A 22623-nucleotide genomic window follows, 5' to 3' on the forward strand; every position below is an offset into this window, starting at 1 on the left:
GCGGTCTCACGCTGAGGATTAACTAAAACGAGACCGGCACGTTTATAATCCCACTCTGACACCGACCTACATTTGAACCTTGACCTCCACAAGAAAGAAGCTTGATTGGCTGGGTGATTAGCCTTTCATTGTGAATGCAGAAGCTTGTTTTCCCTACTTGTTTGTTGTCTCTGTGACAGGGCTACCGTAGACACAGTCCAAGGGAAGTCTCAGCCAACGGCTGTCTTGTTACAAAGCAAATGGATCAGAAAACTAAGCCCGCATGGGGGACACGCAGCATTTCTCTGCATGAGGGCTGGAATATCAGTCAAGCAGTAGTACAGGAGCAGCCGTAGATGGCAAGGCACACAGTACCTTGTGTGAGGCGGACAGGCCTAGTGACTGGGAGGCCGTCGACGGAGCAGGGGTTTCCACAGGGGTGCAGGATGATAACTCCTCCATTATTCTCGAGGTAGCAGTGCTGTGCCACGATCCCTGGGCCCTGGATATTGATGTCCTTTGCCGAATGCCCAACCGTGGTTCTGCCTGGAATATCAAGTCAATTAGTGCTTTCTTATCGCCCAGGGGAACATTTTACAGCTTTTACTCCTGTAAAGGCTCCAGATAAGAATAAAACAAATTGGTTGGTTGATTAATTGAATGATTCAAACAAACAAACAAACAAACAAACCTCATGATCACAAATGTAGGGGCAAAGATGTTTCAGGACATGTTAGAATGATTTTGCATTACTTAAGAGTGAGATTGCAGAGGCGATGAACAATTTCCTAAGTCTATTTCTGTTACCCTATGGGGAACAGAGGTACCCCCATTGGGAGTGGTGTAAATTCACAGTGGAGGGCATGAGCCTCATATTCCAAAATTCTGCCATAATGCCATCTTTACAGCCCTCTGCTCCTAGAGGGCAGTTAGGTTACTCCAGTACTTACATACTTTTGGTTTTTGTTCACAATTGTTCCTAATCTATTACAGATTGTAGTACGGATGTTTAATGCACCTCCCAATTCAACACATTCCCTCAAGGGGTGGCTAAGAAAACAATACTCCTCTCTTTTAAAGCAGAAAAAGTTTTTTCTTTCACATGTAACACGTCAAGAAACTATAGCTATGCTACTGTACCTGTAGTGTCTGTCATTGTTAAAGAATCTTGTAATGCTTTGTTATCAGGTGGTCTGTTACTTTCTGTCTTTCATATTATGCAAATGATCTAAAATGAAGCTGGATATTGACAATTAATATCACCCCTACAATTATGAAACTCCTACAAGAGATTTTTAAACAGAAATGTGGCTTACACATCCGTTATTATTTAATTTGAGTTCTGTGGGAGTATTTCAATAATAGACAGAGAATAGAATATTAGTTGAATTGCTTGATTTGTACATTTCTTCCAAATTGGAATCATTTTCTGTTGAGTCTAGGAGGGATTACCGAGGAGGCATAGTGGAAACGAAGAGAAACTAAGAGACTAAGAGGAAACAGGTGTCTAATATTGTGGGTCACGTAAGTGGGTTTAGCAAGGGAAATAACAAAACTGATTTAATCTCAGAGCAACAGATCACAGAACTAAAGTCGTGCTTTCAGTAACTTTCAGTAAAAGCCTGTCACACACTCTCCCCACCCCCACACCCCCTTCCGTTCAAAATCCTTGCCCTCATTTCCATTGAAATCCGAGATAAGGGAGAAAGCACTTGGAATGTCACGCCGGGATGTTAACAGACACTCCCCCCCACCTCATTGCAGGTCTTAACGAAACATCAAAAGCAAAATTCCTCCCAGATTCCTCTGCCAGTCTGACAAACCGAAGAGGACTGGGAACTGAGCCGGGGCCCGGTGAGGAACGATGCCCTGGCAGTTAAGGTGGGTTGGAAGTTTTGAGATGAGCTACATATTTTACGCTTAAACTCCCACCCCCACCAAACACATACAAACTACAAAGAGAGGGTGACAAAAGAGGGTCGGGTCGGTCACCCTTTAATTCACCACCCAGAGGTCATAAACACTCCCCAATCGAGGCGGTCTGTGTGTGCGTGCTTGTGGGCGTGTGCTGTTCTCATCAGGCCAGGGCAGAAGCCTCGGTTTGAGAATCCTGTCCTTGCTGTGGCACTCTGAGCCAGCGCCGACAGCCCTCGGAGTGGGGGTAGTGTTCGGAGCAGGAGGCTGATGTAATGGCTTCTGCTCCGAGTTAAGTGCCACTTTGTATGCAGCCGGCCCTGCCTGAAGCACCGTTTTCAATATTATTAACTTACGAGACAGCCCTCTATCTGTCATACTCTGGATGAGGAGATGTGGTTTGATGTGAACTTATTTGACTCATTTTAAATCACTCCACCGCACAGCCGTTACCCTTTCAGAGTTTTGTGGGGAGGCTGTGTAACTTTGATTTCACATGCTGGAACTCTCTGCCCAAGGATATCAGAGAGTTACCTTCTCTAAACTCCTTCAAATCCAGACTCAAAACCCTCTTCTTTAGAAAAGCCTTTACTTAGTACCACCATCCACGGTCTCCTCTGTGTATTGTAATTGTGTTTTATCTTATGTATTCTTTTTATTTATCGTTATTGTCATTCTGTAAAGCGCTTTGAGAAGCCACCTTTAAAGGAGCTATATAAGATAAAGTTTTTTATTATTATTATTATTATTGCTCCCGCTCTGAACTAGCGTTTTGACTTCAGCTCTTTTTCAAGAGGCGAAATCTCCCAATTAGTCTTAAAAGCATCTTGAAATCCAGCCTGCAAGCTGACGCTGTCCCAGTTTCAGTGCTTTCACCTTTTATTACGCTGGTGAATGTTTCGGCAGTGGTCTTACCTTCCGGCAGTGGCAGCAATGTGATGGCAGTACTAAGGCGCCCACTTCCCAGGCTGACCAGATGGGGGCGCTCCGCCTGGACTTTCAGCCCCTTCCCGGTCTCAATGAGGTCCAGAGGGGTGCTCTGTGAGGGAGAGGACACACACACACCTGAAAAACCCACCATTGTTTAAGTCTTTCCTGTTTGTTGGCAAAGGTACAGTGCCAGTGGACGTGTGCACATTTCATGGACATCAGGAAAGTGACTTTATGGGAAATAAAAATATTAGCGGACAGACTTCTAAGTTTTGACTTCTGCTGTGCTTCTCTTGGAGGTAAAACTGAGCATATTGCCTATCCTAGAAAGGAGTTAGAAAAAACCACAAGATAGATACTTTTCAGGAAAGCAGTCCTGTGACTTCACTCATCCCAATAAATCCTGAATATCCCTACGGCAGTGCTCAGAGCACTTTCCTAGGAGTCTCAGGAGATGCCTTCGCTAGGGTTGCTCTAGGGGGACTCTAATACTAGATGAATTTCACTTTCTGGTCAGCCCATCGTTCACCAGGGTCTTGTTTGGTTAAGGGCCACTCATCTCCACAGGGTGCTCATTGCCATTTCCTCCTCGTTGCTCCAGAACCGAGCCCCTCGCATGCCCCATTACCCCCATGTACCAGCCTCCTCAGTAACTGTGAGTAGTTATGAACCCTGTGCAGGTCACTGACAGAGTACGATGGCTTACGAGTCCGAGAGGAGCGAAGCAGCAGAGTGGTCAGTAGTCCCAAGCTAGAGGTCGGAGTCCAGTTAGAGAAGGCAGTGAGGCAAACAATTCCAAAAAAGGGGGCGAGAGGAAAGAGTAGTCAAAAGGTCCAAAGCTAGAAAGGTCTGTGTGCCGGTAGCCAGAGGTTTGGGGACGATGCGAGCTCAGATGGCAGATAGATTCCTAACACCGAGCGAGGACTGGGAGTCAACGGAGGGTTTAAATAGTGAGGGACGAGGAGATTGGATAATGAGAGTCGATTGGTGCCGGCTGTGCTTGTAACATCCTCCTTGCTGCCCGGGCACTTCGGCTGGTGGCATTCCCCGGCCAGAGAACATAGAGCTGTGGGAAAACGTTCCACCTGTGCCTGTCACACCCCGCAATCACCCTCGCAACTTAACTTTTCCCTTTTGATCTGGTCTCTTGGATTTGGCCCTTTGGATTGTTTTCTCGGTTTGTCTCGGCTCTTTCTGGTTAACTGATCTCTAGCTTCTCCTGTCGACCTTGCTTCTGGATTGCGATTTTGGATTGTTTGCCCCTGCATCCCGTAGAATACACGGCTACGCACAGGATCCTCGGAAAACTACCTGCCAGATCCCTGACAGTGCCCTGGTGTCAATTATGTTTATGTACAGTATTTCCCAACCCTAAAAGGGCAGTAGAGCAGCTGAGCCAAATCTGAGTTCCCTCCTGCAGATAGTAAGAGGAAGCTGGGAAGAGTCGTCATGGCAACTGAATTCACTGGGAAGCTTTAATCTGAACTGATTATGGGAATGTCTCATGCCTGTGTTTCTGTAAAGAGTGGAAGACTGCTGTTGGAGCCAACACCAAACAAGCAGTTCACCCTAGAAGCCTAGTAAGGAGTCGTAAATTCCCCTCTGCTCTCCAGTATTTCCTACCTCTGATTTTGTACAGTGTGTAAAAACAAACAATGGAAAGAGCAGCTTTCTTTATCAGCGGCAGTGATTTCCTGCAGGGCAGGCTGCCTCCCAGATTAAGGGATCAAGTTCAAAATGCAAACTGCATCCCAGTCTCTCATCTTGTATGGTTCTTTCACTATGACCTTCTAGTTTATCGGTTCTTTCCTCAAGCATCACAACACCACAGTGACCACTGGATCCATAGCGGCCACAGGGTGTTAACCAGGCATAGACCATAGGGGCTGAGAGAGTATACCACCTTCCTTCGATGGTCCTGAATTATGTCATGCAGGGGAAGTCTGGGATACCTGGAGGTCACATCGGCTATCTTAGTTTCTACCAAGAAGCCTTGTTCTCCACTAGACCTTCAACTCTGAGTCCACATTCCCTCACCCCTCAGCAGCTCGGATGTGTATGCCACACCATCAGTACACCTGGATCCTCAGCTCCAGCAGCTGGTCCCTGCTGGCTTCTTCAGCGGACTCACAAAAACTACCCATAGCTCTCTGAAGTCTAGCCAGGTCATTAAGCCACACTCCTCTTCGGGAGGCTGTCCATGACTCCTGAAATAGGATTATCTGGATTCAATTAGGCAAATAGGTTTAACCCAGGAACAGTTAACAGGATTTACTGTAGATTAATGATAACGCCATTTGTATTGACCTTGAGATAACAATCTGAAGTTGAGAAGTGATATGATGTTTTGGTGACAACAGAATTCTCCATTCTGAATATTACTAAAAAAAGGCCTCTGTTTCCCAAGATGATGCCCTTGATCTTTCTTACAAAGTGGAAACAGTCTGCCTCCAGCTCTTTGCTGATTGATTCCATCTCCTGGCTGTCATGCCTTGCTGCATTTTGTTTCCAGTTAGACACAACTGATATTCTATCCTGCATGAAAAGACTAGAATTCAAGAAGTGGTATCAGTCTGTATCAAAGCTGTATTGAAACCACTTTTTGGATGGCAGAGATCCTGTAATATGGTTCTATGCACACTGCCAGATCACTAAAGCCAAGATACCAACCAGTGCTACACTGAGAGATTTATGATTGTGGTTTTTGTTTCTGCCCACATGAATTCAACTTCTTATTGGGTTTAGGAAGCAATACAATAATCTAATGGTGAAACAGTAGCATGGAATTTAGCATTGCTGCCTCTCAGATCTTGTGTTCTGGGTTTAATTCAGGACTGGGGTGCCTTCTATGTGGAGTGTGTTGGAAATGGATGTAGAAGTCTACATCTTTAAAATTTCTCCCTTTTTACCCCCTATCCTGCAAGGCTTCACAGAAACTCCTCAGTGACCGAAGACCTGGAAAGGTGGTAATCTCAACCAGTTAAATCAATAATCAACTCGGCTGTCTTGATTAAGTCATTTTGAACTGAGGCAGAATGAACCCCAGAGGATCTGCCAGCCCTCCGAGAACAAAGCTAATATATCTGTTTTAAATTCCCTCATACTCCACGAGCCAGCAGACTCTTACATTTACCCCTGAGGAGGCACTAGTTCAAGATGTATTAAAAGGAAATTGAATCACGTCTTCTGCAGAATCAAAATAGGTTTGGCAGGGCTGGGTATTTCCTCCATTGAGGGGTTTTAAAAGTCTGTGTAAGACTTGTGCAACCCTGTTAACTCACTGACTGCGACTTGAGGCCTACCTGTAAAACTTGATGGGTCTGTCGCGTGCGTTTGGGTTGGTTTCGGTTCAGGTTGTCCATGGTGATGGCGTTGTGTATCACTCCATCCGGTTCGCAAGACTCCTGTGAGAGACAAACACAACTGTAGTCCAGCAGTCCAGTCGCCTTTTTGTCAGCTGGTAAATACAAGCTGTCCATCTGAGAATAAAGAGGACTTCCTTGGGTCTAATAGATAATAATGTCTAACAGGTCTAATAATTGTTGTTTTTTGCTTGATGTTTTCCCAAATATTTTTTTTTTAAAAAGCACGGATACAATTATAATTGTCTTTTTAAAAAAGAAGATTGTAGGGATTACTGTTTAGTATTTTGTCATGCTGTACCTTATTGTGTACCAGAGTTTTCACACAGCATTTAAAACATGAAGCAAGAGATTATTTGTAAAAGCTATGACACAATACTGTTGATAGTATAAGAAACTAGCCGCTAAGTTTTAAAGTCAACACTAAATTGCTCACTTTTGGGGAATCATTTCACATTAATGGCTCTCATCACTTTAGTGAGGATCCAAATTTTACTTGCTTGTTTTTGTATCTTCCTGACTGGGAGGTTACTCAAAATGTTTATCAATGTTCAGCTTCTGAGAGGATGTCTTTCTTTCTTTGATTCTAGTGGTTGAATACCTGAAAAGCAGCCAATGTTTTTGAGAAACAGATACCATGGTAAAAGGGGTACAAATGCAGAAATATGAAACTAATAACACATCTACTAGTTTGTACCCAAATATTTAGTCACAGAACACCCAGAGGAAGTCATCCACTTTCAGGGTTTCAGGAAGTTTATAGCAGCTGTTAGAGCAGGAATAAACAGATTGGGGCATGTACTGTCTGTGTTTACAGAGCTGGATTGGCTTAAGAACAGGATGGCTTGTTTCTCTGCAGGTGGCTCTCTTCTTCCCCTTGACAATCTCGCAAGAGGCAACAGGACTTTTCACGTTTTCACCAAAATAGCACAAACTGGTGTTTGTGTGCTGGAGTTGCAGACAATTCCTGGGGATTAGTTCAAGCCTTGTAGAGGTATAGTCACAGAAGGCCCACAGGAGCAAGGAAATGTTTCATCGCACCGATTGTCAACTTAGATTCTGAATTACCTCTGCTCAGCAAAACTCTTCGAATTATTTGAGAACAGAGCATCCTCTCCCCTCTAGATTTTTCCTCATTAGAGTGTCTCCTTTCGCTACTAAGATCCTCTCCATCTGTACTGCTGGCATTTCTCCACGTGACTCACTCCCTGACTCAGCCCCTGTGTGCACACAGCTGGCAGACAGTGCTCAAGTCTGTAAGCTTGCTCAGTGGATGACAGCCAGGACCCCCAACCCAGTGGCACAACCTTCTCACTTACAGCCAAGATAGTCACTGACTCAGCTACACAAAACATCATGCGTGTGCTTTACCTGACCCCTGTCTTTGCCTTTCATCAGAGCCTCCTTTCACATTTCAAATTCCAGTTCCTTTTTTTCTAATTCAGTGGTTTTGATTACAGCTTAGGTGGATCAAAGCAAATCACTAGCTTTAGACACTCCCTATACTATATTTGTACTGTACACAGGCGAGATCTATAATAACAGTGTGCTCAGTGAAAGATATAAACAGAAGCAGTAAAACAGTTTAACTGGAGTGAATTCCGAAGTAAAATGACTCATTTCGTTGTGTTTGTTGTCTGTTGCTTGATGTTTTCCCCCCAGAATTTCAAAATATTTTGAAAAAAAAAACATGGATACAATAATTGGATTTTTAAAAACAAAATTCTCTGGATTTCTGCTTAGTATTCTGTCGTGTTGTACTTTATTGTGCATCAGGGCTTTCGCACTGCATTTAAAACTTGAAGCAAAATATTATTTGTAAAACTTAAAACAAAATACAGGCTGAAGTAATGAAAGGTGTTATTATGGATCCAGGCTATGGCACACTCTTTACTGTCTATAACATTCCCCCATTTAAATTTTGTAGTTCAAGAAACGCATAAGGGTGGGAAACTACATTTCCCAATTGGCCACACTTGATTACATTGACGAGGCTAATGAGATGCTGCCTTGAGTTAACTGAGCACAGGTATTGTCAATAAAGGCCTGTGCTCAGGATATAAAAGGGTGTGCAAAGGATCACTGAGTGTCTTTTGGAGATCAAGGTGCTAGGTTGAGGCTGGTTTAGTAGAGTCTAGTTACCAAATAGGAAAGATGGAAAAGATTAGGGCTTTTGAAAGGAGGAAAAGATTAGGACTCTCAAAGTGGGAGTAGATTAGCCACTCAACCTTTGTGATAGGCTTGTGTTTTGAAACCTGGGAAAAGTTGTCGGTTTTACTTTTTTCCCCAAGTACTGAAGGATGTGGGTTCCTGGAACCTACTACTAAGAAATAAACACTTGGATAACTCCAATATTAGTATCACTGGAGTGCTTTGTCTCTCATACACCAGGCAACAAGCATTGCTAAGGTGAACTGCATCCTATTGTCACAATATATAGTCTGTGCTGAAAACAATAATTTTGCCTTCTTTCATCAGTAGTAGTAGTGAGCTGAGCTGATTGATAATTAGTAACCCAAATAAAAAAGAAGAAAAACAGACTATTTTAAATATGTAGACAAAGTACTGAATTTGGATTGTATAGCATTTTCCAGTCATGTTTTTCATGTTGGGAATTGTCTATAAAGCTAGAACTATACAGTTAAGAGCCTGCTTTACAAAGTTACATTTTTAAAACCTATTGTAGAACTTTGGGTCTCAATTAGTTAACTTTTCAAGTCCAAAAGCCAGGCTAGTTCAAAGCCCATTTCCCTCATTTCTTTTCTTTGTTCAATTGCTCACTATACAATGTCATAATAAGCACTCACTAGCTCTGCCTAGATAGGGGCCCTGAAGTAGCCATCTATACTTTTTTGTATCTGTTTTATAAACAAATAGACCATTGCATGCTGGAACCAGGGCCCCACAACATGTGAGTTTTTAGAGGAAGATGTTTCTGCTTCATCAAACACTGAGTGTTTTTGACAGTGGTGGAGAGCAATATTCTGTTCTTTTATGGGAATAGTAACACAGGCTGCAAAGACACTGAATTGCATTCAGAGTAAATGGTTTGTTCATTTCAAGCTCACAAGAATCCTATAGCTCTAGTCTGAAAGTCAAAACCTCTATCTTTCCAAAACCCAATTTTTTTTTTGCAAACGGTATTTTCAGACTCTTGTCCCAAATGACTCAAAAAGTTCAAACATGTGGAGAGCCTCGAGATTGTCGCTCAAAATTACCTGTCTGCTCTTGTCCTGCATTGACGATGCCTCCATAGTTTACTTCTCAGTGGTGACCAAGCCAGAGGTGACGCAGATGACAAATACAGTAGCTCACTGTCCCATAAGCCAATATCCACATGCAGTGCATAGCCACAGCTCTGAGAAGAGACTCCTCCGCTCTCTGGCGGTTCAGATCTGGATACCTGCTGCACTGCAGCTGGGGGACCTGCCTCCTCTTGCTCAAGTCAGCTAATCCTCACATTCCTGCCCTGAAGCCATGCCCCTGATAACACAGCCAGAGAGCAGGGGAGAGATGGAGGGAGGGAAAAGAGGGGTAGGGGTAGGGGTGGGGGATGCAGCTGGGAGAGTCTGAAAAGAGGAAGGAAAGAAAGAGAAAACTTGAATCTTTTTTTTTCCCCCAAAAAAAGGATTACAGTTATGGATTTTATCCATTTGCTGGTATCCAGATGCACTGAGATATTGCTGTTTAGACTGGAGGCTAAGTGCTGCAACTCAGCTTAAGCTGAATCTTCAACCCAGTGCAACACACAATAGATTTGAAATCACAAACTGCACCATGTACTTCACAGTGGTTATAAAACAGAGCTCGCAACCTGTCCAAAATGTAGCTTTACACACTGCAATGGCAAACTGAATATGAGGTGCTTGAACTAATTAATAATGTAAAGGATCCTGTTTGTAAACAAACATAAATTGACTGTTTACTTCTCAAATTAAACGTGCATTTTTGCCAGTTCTAGATATTCAGCTGTTTTCACAAGTTCAGGTGCAGGTATTAAGGTTATTAAGGTTAATCTGTTATCTCAACATGGCCTCCTTGCTTTATTTAGAGACCTAATAACAGAGAATATGTCTGTTCACTACCATTATACACTAATAGACACAAGAAATCTATAAAACAAGAAAGCATTCAGGCCTTCGTTTGATTGCTAATAGCTAATTGATCTGAGGATCACGTCCAGCCATTTCTTTCAAAAAGCAATGAGCTATGACACAACATGGCTGTGTAGTTTCTTCCAGATGTCCACAGAGCGGAGATATCTCTTTTGTAACATTGCTCAATATATTGTACAGGAGGCGTCGCTAGTGGCATTGCACAATTTTGTCATCACTGAAAAGGGACACCGGGAAAATGAAAACATTAGAACCTTGGGCAGGGAGTCTCGCAGGGCCAGTCTCGCACTCCGAGTGCAAGGAAGGAAAGAAGGAAAATATGAAAGGCATGAATCCTGCTCCCACATGCAAATGCAGAACGCACAGATTACAGGGAAACAATGCAGAGAGAAGCATGCCGCTTGCTTGGAATAAAGAGAGCATTGTTCCTGTTGGGCAAAAGGGGGAACTTTGTTCCTGCTTGTGGTTCTGTGGGAGAGATTAAGACAGTCTAGACGGGATGGAAGAGTGGAGAGAAAAGGGTGGGCACCTACGCTAGAAGGACAGGGGGATCCCACTGAGAGGACAACTCCTTCCAGCTGCCAGGCCCAGAAAACAATGCAAATCATCCACACGCATTGCCGGGTTTCAATCACGGAGAGTGTGATGAGTGCACTGGTCTCTCGGGCATCTCTTCCCAGGTTATGACGGCTGAGATATTTGGCAAGGGCTCGAGAGCTTTTCCTTGGCAGAAAATGACAAAACGCTGGATGAATATAATATTTTGCGGCCCTCGTACTTGTCATCAGCGCTAAATGTCCCCTTATTTTGGTTACGTTAAAGCATTAAAAGAAAAACAAGTTGGGGCATGGCATGCTTTTAACAGAAGATAAATCACAGGCTGGTGCGTTCTCTGATGTTTTTTTTTCAACCACTAAGGGGGTGGTAGCACATGGACTTTGAACTCTGGCAAGCTCATTTTGTGATTTTGTGTCACCTTTTCTCCGACCAACCTCTCGCTCTGTGTTCACCAAGAGTTTATAGAGATTGTACACTAAGTTCAAGAGCCTTACATTTTGCACCTAGCTTTTGCTCTCTTCTCATTATTCTTTTCTGTGCTTTAACTATGAAATACATCTACAAGGCTATGCCCCTGCTTCTTCCCAGTCCACTTCACACCTTCCCAGTGTAAGCACAACTCATGAGAGGGGGGGGTATTTCAACACTTATGTCTCAGTTATTTTTCATGCCCTGAAATCCATCTGTGGTGGTTCTGGGGGGGAATTAAGACAGTCTAGAGCCATGTAAATGCATGCAAACTGGGTGGAAAAAATTACGTCTCTCTCTCCTGGCAACATCTGAATGCTCTTATATCTGTGATGTGTACTATTTCCTCCTGCAATGCTGAGCTCCAGGCAGAACAACTCAGTGTTTGCCTGCAAGAACAACGCCAGACACTTAGATGTCCTCTAATCGGCACCTGATCATCTGAAGCCTTGAAAACAACCATCATTGAACAAAGTGTTTTCGGTTACCTTAGGGAAGTTTAGAACCAAATGGGAATTAGGTTAGATTTTCTTTAATCCTAACTGAGGGTTCCACATTTCTTTTCGAACTCCCTGAGCCATGAAGCATCATATTCTGCATCTGCAAAATGTTCATCTACATAGTCCGACAAAAACAAATGCAAAAGAACCGAATTCCTGAAGAACGTCATCATTTTCAGGAGAACATACTGGATCAGCTCATCCTAAAAGGCATTGCCAGTCCATACAGGAGTTCCCTGCTGCGGTGCTTGGTCAGAGTGCTGGTGAAAAGTGTGGAATGAACCTCAGATAGCTGCCTTTTTGCACCGCTGTGAGATCCCACTGCCTCTCACCGCACATGAGGGAGTGATGGACAGGTAGAAGGTGACATAGATGAGTGTCTTTCATCTTATGGTTCTCCAGCTAGTCTGCTTCTTCCAGTTCAGATAATTTGATCAACCCCCGTCCCCTCCCCACCATTCCTCCAATAGAGTTGTCTGTGTTGTGGCACCAGATCTAATTGCCTTCTTCTGATCCCAAGGGTAACGTTCAATTCATTGACCCCCTCCAACACTCTCACCCACTCCCCTGTCATTGTCAGTGTCGTTATTACTTTTAGAACTCTTGTAAACCAAGCAATTCTCCTTTGTAATGAAGTATAAATCACCCGGCACAGGACAGGCACAGAGGTTTTGCTTTCAATCAGAGTTTGGCTCTGATGTTTCGTTAGAAGACAGAATTTGCCCTTCGAAGGGGAGGAGGAGCAACAAGGAAGGAAAGCAGACAGCCAACGTGAGGGGTTGTGCAGTTAACAAATGCACAGCGCAGTGCTGTATAGTGCCCTTAACCCCAACTGCTCCAGGGGCGCCATATAAATGGCTGACCCTGCGCTCTGACCCCAAGCTTCTCTCCCCGCCTGTGTGTCTCGTGGAGAGCAAGCTGGGGTATGCGAAAAGACAAATTCCTCATAGAAGAAATTGTAAATGGCAAATTAAGTGATCTTATCTTATGTGTAATTTGCCCATCTCTCCTCTGTGCTACTTATTCCACTAGAGGTCACCTGAGAGAGATGAAGGGGAAAAGGCTATTTTTTTAAACGTCAGTGAAGTTTCCAGAGTAAAGTAAGGGCTTAACATCATACCAAAAAATATTCCTTAAGGACTTCATCGAAAATGGGGATTCAATGTGCACTTCCATCTCTACACGTTCATATTTTACTCCCCATTTTACTTTGAAAACAATTTCCTGTACTCATCTATGGTTAAATCAAAGGAATTGGGACACAGCTATAAAAAGGCAATTCATGTAAAATCCTGGACTTCACCGTTTGCATTTATTTTGTTAAGACCGCGGTTTAACTTGTCATTTTGTGGTTAATGCTGTACATCTCTGTCTTAGTGCCGCTTATCTTTAAAATGTTTCTCAATAAAGTTCTTGCTTCTCATCCTGTGATGAAGAAAATGCGCTGATTTTTTTTTAAAGGCACTAGCTGGCTCTATGCAAGAAACAGATTAGTTCCAGTAGAGCTCTCTGCGCACAGCAGCTCTGAACCGCCGATGGCACAACCTCCGAGCAGGAAATGAAGAGGACACAGATAAATACTTCACATTCCTCCTCAACATATGATTATCACATCAATTACACCCTACGAAGCAGCTTTCCTGCTGTAGAAATGCTGCCGCACTGCATCATTAGTTCTGGGTCAAATGTCAGTGACAGAAAAAGATGCCAACTGTTAAGGAAACGCCTGGTGTTTCTACCACAAGAATACCACGCACAAGCAGAATTTTAAGACATTTTACCACAGGAGTTACCTTCGTAATCGTGTGACAATTATCCTGTGGCAAAATGTCTCCCAACAGCAACGTGCCACCTCCTATTGTGATCCTGTTGAGTCCTGTAACTGATGTGCTGATAGACACTTCCAGCTGCATGAACCCGAAACATTTAGGCTATTGTCGTGACAGATTCACGATTTATGATCCAAAAGTTTTTATCACACAAGAGGCGATTAAGTGGGGCTTCGTCTGAAAAGAGCTGTTTACTTCACAATTGGGTTTTATTTATTTCCGACAGCAGATCTGAAAATTTGTGTTGGGTCTCAGTTATTAAAGGAGGATCTCGAGGTTTCTAGGCGGAAGTTCTTCCCTGAAGTCCAGGAAGGAGAACAAGCGCCTCTCTTTTTCACTCTTTGACTCGCACATCTCTCCTGTCCCCCATTCCATTTCAACTGCTCCCCTCTCTGAATAGGGGGATTGAGCCTCCTCTTCCCACAGCCAGGGGGCTGCCCCTTAACATAGTCAAAACTATTCTACCTAAAAAACTTAATAAACTAGTAGCAGCTGCAAAAAAGACAATTACACTAAATTAGCGTATAAAAAACACTCCAACCTGATTGCAGTGGTTATCAATAATAAAAGAAACGTGATGGACAAGATGACCTTTTTGTTGAGATTGTAGGCGAAGAATTTCTCTGAAAGATGGAAGCCACTTCTAGACAAGGTACTGTAAAGGGACCATGGGAGGAATTAGTATAGTTAAATCGTGATGGAAAATTGTCAAAAGTAACCAAAGGTATGGACTGTCCTTCCCCAGGTTAAGAGAAATGCAAGAGTAATTATGTGAAATTGAGACTCTGACAGGTCACAGCAATATTAACAAGCTCCCTTGGATATCTTATAAGTACAGTATATGTGTTTTTTTGTTTGTTTTGATCTGTAGTTTTGATTGTAATATGAATGGTGAGAAATGATATTATTTGTGTCTATTGTAAAACTGTACATGCATGAGAATTGAATGTGAGATGCCTATAAGTACCGTATATGTACTCAAGAATGTTTTAGAAACCTTGGTAAGTTGTTGTTTTTTGTGGGTGGGCTTGCGAATGGAAAGAGAGCAAACAAATTAAGTTGCAAATACATACTCAACAAACATTCACAAAGTATCTGATTCTTGGATGCATTTTTGCCTTGTGAAAATATGTGTTTATAATGGAACACTTCCTGTAGCAAATGAGCAACAGCACAGAGTTTTGAGGGCAGTGATAAAAGCCACACAGACATCTGACCTGGACCTCAAAAGGAAGACTGAGAAGAGCTACTGAATTGAAAGACGGCACAGCGCAAAACAGCGGAAACATAATCCACAGCAGCATCTGGGTGAATCCAAGCAAAAAGGGAATGTGTTCAACGCTTTGTTTGGGGAAATTCCCCCCTGCTCCTTAATAAAATCCTCTTCTCCAACTTGCAAGCCAAACACACCACTATATCCTCAACCCTCCCCAGGCTCTCCCAGGCACTTGGGAATGGTATGGTGGGAGTTATTTTACCCATTCCTGTCCTTCCTTTTAAACAAGCTATCAAGGGGCTAGGTTTTAAATGACTGTTCCTGAATTTCTCAGCACGAGCATCTCCAGCACTCCTGTGTGTCTTCGTTTAGTCAATTCATGGCAACCATTGTTGTCATCTTGAAGAACACAGTGAATGCAAGCAAACTTTGTCATGATCCATTTCCAGTGCCCTTCACACCATGGACTGAATGTGTAGCACAAAGAGATCAATGTCCACAAGTGAAGGCAGTAGCAAAGCTCATTGGCGGTGATGTACTGCCTATGATTTCTGCCTCAGTGAATACTGAACACATCCCCACTCGAGTCTGTTGGCGTCAGTTTGGGGATAGATTTTGTCCTACATCTCCACAGAATATGACATGTCATGGTAAATGTATTCTTATGCACTTGTAAGTTTAGTGTTTTTGTGAAGAATCTACTCGAATGGTTGTTTGAAGATCAGTGTGAATTCCTTGTGCCTGTTCTGTTAATAGGCCAATAAAATTAGCTGTGTCTCAATCCCTAACTGACAAAGACCTGCAGCGGACCAAATAGGTATAGGGTTAACTCAATTGGGTCATCAAGAGCTCAGCATGAGCAAAAAGCAGTAGACCAGGGAACCCACGTGGACCGGAATTGTTAGCCTGGTGTGGATTTCAGCCAGACAGTGCTAGTGTTAGTGAGGAACTTCTCTTAAATGCAGGGAGTTCCAGAATCCAGAAGTGTTCGTCCTTTAAATGTCCTGCTCCTATTATAATGAGCGACAGGAACTCTAAAAATAAACCCGCAGCCACAGCCAAGCCAGGTTGCCAGAAACCTCATTGTTATATTGAAAAACGTTGTTCGTCGGCAGTACATGTAAAAAAGTTGTGGAGGGAATAAGGGAATTGAGTAGCATCCTTAAATCTGATCCCAGTCTCTCGGCAGTGACACCCTGCCACCTGGATTCCTCTACTCCATCACCTGCTGATTACGGTGCTGCCAGTCACTGAGTATTATAATTAAACTAATTACTGGGAGATGTGGGAAGCTCCAGTCCCTGCAGATAGGACACAAAAGCAAGAAAGAGCAAGATGGGCAAAGATAAGGAGTCAAACGGCTGAATGACAGGCTACCTCATTCGTTTGACATTATAAAGCTTTAATAAAAAAACTTTTATTACAGGACAGCTGCAGCCTTAAGAAAGGGGGGAGTACTGTCTAACAAAATCACACATGACCGCAGCGTTGTTATTTTATATTCAGAGCATTCTAACCTTTTGTATTCAGAGCTGGGAAGCTGCCTTCTCTTTGCAGACCAAAATACAAATTGAACAAAGTGATCAGGACTGGTGGTAAGAGTACTGGCTCATCCTTGGACTCAATAACATGTCAAACGGAGTGACATTTTATTAATCTTGCACCTAAAATCTTATGATCTGAGGAAGTATCAGGTTTCCTCTATAAAGACTAACAGAACATAAATTATTGTTGTTATTATTAATTATAATAATAGTAATATTTGCTGTTGTTGCACACACTTTACAAGCTAATTGCATGTTTTTTTAAATCTTATCGTACTGGAAGAGCTCCAATTGAATGATGTTAAATGTCATTTTGTTTTATTGTATTATGTGTTTCATGTTTATGAGCTCTCGATGTGCAAGACAGAATCCCCTGGGGGAATAAAGTTTAATTCAATTCTGATGACATTACTGAAGAAAGAAGATTGCAACATTGTAGTTCTGATTGTGGGACTGGAGTGTTTCACTGCACAAGGTGTAGAAGGTGATTCCTATCTATCACGCATGTGAACTGAGCTATTCTTTTAGTGTTTCGAAATGAGAAGAAACTGTTTTAGCTTTTGAGGCACGAACAGATGTGTTTTCAGAGGTAGAAGTGCTGTAATTTCTGAGGTGTGGACTATTAGTAACTCAGGGAATTCCGGTGGGTGACTTCCTGCTCAGAGCTGGCATTGTAGCGAAACAAAAGGGCTTTTCCTATCTGAAATCAGTCTGGATTTGACGTGGCATGCTGTGTTATTTATAACAGCCCGTGGTACAGCATGGTACTCTTTGGTCATTTTGGACAATGGGAGCTATATATAGGGCTGATAGGGAGGCACAAACAATAGAGTCTGCAATAAAGGACTGTATTTTCTGCGCCAAGAAGTGAAATGTGTTTTGGTTGTTCAGACCAGACTGCAGGTTCTCTGTAACTTTCAATAATTCCACAATGATGTGCACTATTACAGTCCCTGGGCCATAACTCCATTTATGATCATTTGACAAAGAAGTTATTATTTGTTATTAGTGTTATGTGTGAAAAGCCTGGACATTTCATTATGTATGTACAGTATGTGACTATCATGAGGAAACAAGCATGTCAGTATTCACCGTCGGCCTGAAAAGTTGAACACAAGCAAGCAGGACACAGCGGGAAGAGAGAAACGAGGACAGTAACCAAGGGGTGGGACAGAAGTGACTTTCACTACAATATGTGGGCTCAAGAGCAGGGCTGTTTCCTGTGGGATGAGGCCCAGCCAAGGGCAGGTCCCTGGAGTGTGGGGAAGATCTCCAGTGCTCCTCCCTGCTGGAAGCACTTCCGTGATCTCTGCCTCCGGTCCAGGAAATGAAGCCAAAAGACCCTGACAGCCTACATAGAGGGAAACAACCGCAAGCAAACTGGAACACTGACGGGGAGCTGTGTAACAGTATCACACTCACTGAAATTGTGCAAATCAGCATTACGGCATGGCGGGGTCATGCTCCTGATGTGTTCTTTTTTTATAACAGTGTTTTTTACTGAAAAAAATCAAGATAATCATCCACACAGATGTTGTGCGCTTTTAACTTGAGCTGCCTCTGTTGCAAAATGATCAGTTCCGCCATTTACGAAAAGAACTATTCTGCTAAACTGGCTGTTTATCTGTCCTTTAATTCTTTTTCGAAGTATTGGTTCAAACATCTAACCACTCTGTGCAGATCAGACAAAAAAAGAAAAACCTCAACTCATTTTCCCTTCAGCAAACACCCCGCCAGTCTAAAACAAGACTGCTCTTTGCTCTGTGCTCTTTGCAGTTGCACTTTTCAGTTAAATTGGCTTATTTCTCAGTCCACAGCTGCTTCTCTGCACCCTTTCTCCCTTCAAACACAGAGTTAAAGTTTCCTAGATTCTTATTATGCTTGAAAAGACTGATCCAAGGATCAGCTATTATCCATTAAGGTCTCTGCAGAAGTGTGGCGGTCTTTAGTTCATGAATGAACACCAGTGCTATACAAGGACAGTCATTACAGTGATAAGCTCCCAGTCCAGATAGTGCTGCTGAGATCATTGCCTTGATTTACTTTTTGTTGTGCGAAACAGAAGAGTTGACCCAAACCCTTTAAATCAGGGATTTGTGGGGATCAATAAAGTTTAGAAAGTCATCTTAGGCTGACAGGGGTGATGTGTGGTGCAGAATAATCACTCCAAGATGTGTCTATTGTTCTGCAGTCTGTCACAGATACTCTGCACAGTGAGGGCAGGGTGCAAGTAGTGTCAGAGGGCACTGCCATCAAAATCCCGACAAACTCATTCTGAACAGCAGAAGTGACTCAGATTTATTGGGTCCTAATCCCATCTTTAGCTTTTGCAGTTCGTAACAGACCCCGATTCCCACTCCGAGCCTCTCCCTGCTGTATCAGAACCGCATGCTGCTCTTGGAGATCGGAGCCCTTCTATGGGCTGATGCTGTTCATTCGCAACTTTCGCATTTCAGAAGCAAAGGACGTGATTCAGAGAGGAGGGGAAGGGAGAGGTGGAGGCGGAATACAGTCCACCCCAATGCCAGTCCGTTTTCTTTTGCTGAGAGTGCCGCCTGTGCTTGCAGCAGTAAATTGACTCATAGTCCATAGCTGAGAATTAACACAAATCTCGGCTCTTTCCCTCACAATCTTTGGAAGGATCTTGCCAAATTGCCATGACTTAATCCAACTGAACACATCAGTTTCTAATTACAGACCACTTTAAAAGCGATGGATAAATGTTAATATGACAATAACATTTTCATTGAGCTCCAGCCAATATCCTTTCTTTCTCAGCTGATCTGAGCTGAGCTGTGAGTCTTTCTATCAGTCTCTGGTTTCTACTTCACTAACAGGCCCTGTCCAGTCTCGACTCTCCTGGTTAGTTTCCCACGTTTAAACACGAAGGTGCCCGCCTTTTAAGACACCCTGACAACATCTTTCCACCGTATCTCTGGCATCTCCAAAACTCGTGTGCCACTTTTAGGGTCCATCTTTAAAATCACAAGCTCTCTGTTCTCCGCAAGATATAGCAATAACTGTCCCAGTGGGAGAGTGAATCATTTCTTCTCTTGCCCTAATTTTTCCTTTTTCGTCACAGGCGTTAATTGTCTGCCTGGCAATAGAGGAATAACCCCCTCCCCCCCCACTGTGATTAAGACTTTCCAGTACATTTTCTGCTGGCTAAAATGTTCCATCAACTTTGGCTGTTTGTTTCCATGGCAAAAAAAACCCAACCCAACAAGACTTCCAGCCACAGGAGCACATATGGCTTTTTTTCAACTGCTCGGCAGACCCTCTAGGGTGGAAAACTGGTCCTGACATTCAACTCACCTCCGCATGGGGGCGCAATGCCATTCAGAGAGAGGGGAGAAAATGGGGGAAGTGTGCAGTTTCTGTCTTACATCTTAAAACAACAAAAGAATGACCCTTGAGACATGTGCACTGTGTTTGTAACAGTGACCTTGGCTACAAAATATGAAGAAACGTTCCTTGATTTTACAGTGAAAGTGCACACTTATTCTGTTTTTGCATCAGTGAGATAACCCTGACACGCAAACCCCAACCCTAGGCTCTCAGGACTACTGGGACTCTACTCTGTGGTGAGTTGTAGTCAAGATGGAGTTATACAGCTTGTTTTCTGAAAAATGCCAGCATTTTTGGTTCCAGAAAAGAAGAATCCAGAAATCTAGTTACATTCTCTAGGCACAGCTGAGGTGTTTGACTCAAAGCTTTGTGAGATCGAAATGACTGTAGATACATGTCTAATACAGCTCTCGAAGACGTATTTTCCTCTCTAAGCTCGAAACACACTATCTGACCTTAGTCACCTCTCACATTTCCTATTTACTCCCTGAAATGTGTCTGCACCTTAAACTCAAGAGATTTAGGTTCAAAGCATGCAGTACATTTCAAGAAAAGAGATACAAGTACTGTTCCCTTTGCAGACAGGTTCACGTCTGCTCTGTGAAGCTGGGAGCTGAATTCAGACTTCTAAAAAAAAAACTCTTAAAGGCTTTATCTAAAATCTATCAAAACAAAACACCCCACAGAAAGCAGCAGTGCAGACAAGCAGACTCTTACTCAACTTCAAATACTGAAATGGTAAAGCTGTATAAAGAAAACACAAGAAAATTAGTCTTTCATCATTAGAGCCAACCATCCTTGGATTCTGTGGTTTCTGACCTGTTTTTTTTCCCTTACTTTCCTAATTTGCTGATCGTAAACAATCAACACAGACAGTAAGACAGTAGCACACAGAGCCTTTCTCTCTATCATCTTTACCTCTCGCATGATCTGGATTTTGGTTTTCAGCATCGAAGCCAGCAGCACTCTCACGCTGGGGGTGACCGAGTGATAGGACTGGTCCATCTCAGTTTTCTGCCCTTCCATGTGAGCATAGACCAGCCATGGAGAACGAGAGGGCTGTGCCTTTTTCTCTTCTAACTGGTTCAGGCCACACCGTCCAGATGTCCCAAAGTCCTGCTCTTTTTTTGTTTTCAGAGCAAACCAAAAAAGCAACAAATAATACCTTCCACTTCTGTCAAAGAGATGTTCAGCCTGAGCCCAAGATTGTTAAACACCAGCCAGTTCCGTACAGCATTAAAGGACAAAGTGGTGCCACAGGAGCAGTCACCCGGGTTACTGTGTTGACATCCAAACCAGGTGATGCCAGGGATTCTTGCCAGGCTGTACAATATCAAGGCCAAACTTTGGTTAGTGCCAGTCCGTGACAACTGAAACCCTGAAAAAAGGCCACTGTACCAATCTTAATCTTCAGCCATCCTTAATGCGGGCAGTGTGCTAAGCTCCAGACTGCTTTCATGATCCCATTCAGAGAGGAAGTGAGGAATAGGAGAGCCAAGTTTTTAGATCCAGACAGCGAGCAGTACAGCAGGAGGGAGCTAGGCAGTGAGCCGGAGTCGGAGCACTGCCCTACTTGTCACTGGAAACAAGATTTACAAATTCATTTACTTACTAAATCCTGGAATTAGGCGTGGAAACAAAATAAAGGTCTTTTATTGCAGTCCACCACTTGGGAACACAAGGCCCCCTGCAGGTCAGCTTTCTCTCTCAAAATGCTGCACAAGTGTTTTCTCAGCACCCAGCTCGAATTTAAGGTGCCGCGATCAGCCCTCTGCCCCAGTGGGGTTAATCAGTCCTGAAAGCTGGCCCAGAGTTCTTGCGCAAAAAGGCTGGGTTCTGACCGAGGGCTGTGCTCGGGACAGACTGGAGAGAGTGAGGTGTGCTCATTCTGGTTCAGCCCGAGACTGGGAGGAGGTTGGAACGGTTAAGGTGGGGGTGGCGAGGGAAGTTGGAGGTGGGGGTAACTGGGAGGAAACACTGATGGAAATCCTTTTTGCCTGGCGGAATCTCTTCCAAACAGCCTCCTTCCTCCCTCCCTCCTGCCCTCCCTTACAGCTTTTAGAGCACAAGGAAAAAGGACACAGATGAGAAGCACATCTTGCTCGTCTGGGATTATAGCAGCTAAGCGAAACTAGAACTTCTTAAGCATCCCCACTGGGCATCCTCAGCCCGTCTGTTCCCCACAACTCTTTATGCAAGAGGAGTTTCCTATTCTCCATCTAAATCGATTCCACTGTAGTCTCCAGTTGTGCTCTCTTGTCCTTGTTTGATTCAAGAGAGCACAAAATAGCTCCCTGGGTTGACTCTGCATCATTTCTGCCCCTTAGGATCTTATATGTTTGATATTCTCTCAATGTCCTTTGTTCTAGGCTGAAGGCTTTCAGCTCCCTTAACCTGTCTGTATACATGTATATTTCCAAGGAATTGTTTTTGTCGGACATCATTGTAAGGCTACAGTCCTTTTGGTCATGAGGTGACCAAAGCTGATCAAAGCTGATCACAGAAGTCTAACTGAGCCCTTACTAACATGTTATAAACATGTTAGTAAGGGTGCTAACATGCTAACATGCTAACATGTTATAAGACAAATCAGCTCTGGTTTCAAATTCCACATTTTTGCAATATACCCAAGCATTCTGTTGGCTGTTATGTTGTTCTCTGGTATTATCTTGATGAGCACGTAGAAGAAGCTCTATAAACATCCAGATTTCTTGTGTGTGTGTGACTGTCGCTGCTCTGAGTTTACCACCCAGTGTGGAGCTCTTATTGCTGTTGTTAAATGTGTGATGGGTCTGCCCACGCCTTGAATTCGTCTAGGTCTCTCGGCAGTTCACTTCCTAATTTTTCAGTTTTCCTCTCC

General features: G+C 43.4%; 1 protein-coding gene across 1 annotated transcript in view; it reads right to left on the reverse strand.

Moving 5' to 3' along the window:
* Window positions 1–20951, reverse strand: part of LOC148816790 (pleckstrin homology-like domain family B member 1) — an 88715-nt gene extending 67764 nt beyond the window's left edge. The window contains exons 1-4 of the mRNA XM_088939923.1: window positions 20682–20951; window positions 6126–6227; window positions 2809–2932; window positions 355–525 (exon numbers count right to left, since the gene is read on the reverse strand). Of these exons, the coding sequence (XP_088796049.1) occupies window positions 355–525; window positions 2809–2932; window positions 6126–6227; window positions 20682–20789 (505 nt within the window). The 5' untranslated portion in view covers window positions 20790–20951. The remainder of the gene's footprint in view (window positions 1–354; window positions 526–2808; window positions 2933–6125; window positions 6228–20681) is intronic.
* Window positions 20952–22623: the final 1672 nt, after the last annotated feature.

The sequence above is a fragment of the Atractosteus spatula genome, chromosome 22 (genome assembly GCF_055471065.1).
Source record: "Atractosteus spatula isolate fAtrSpa1 chromosome 22, fAtrSpa1.hap1, whole genome shotgun sequence".
Taxonomy (NCBI): Eukaryota; Metazoa; Chordata; class Actinopteri; order Semionotiformes; family Lepisosteidae; genus Atractosteus; species Atractosteus spatula.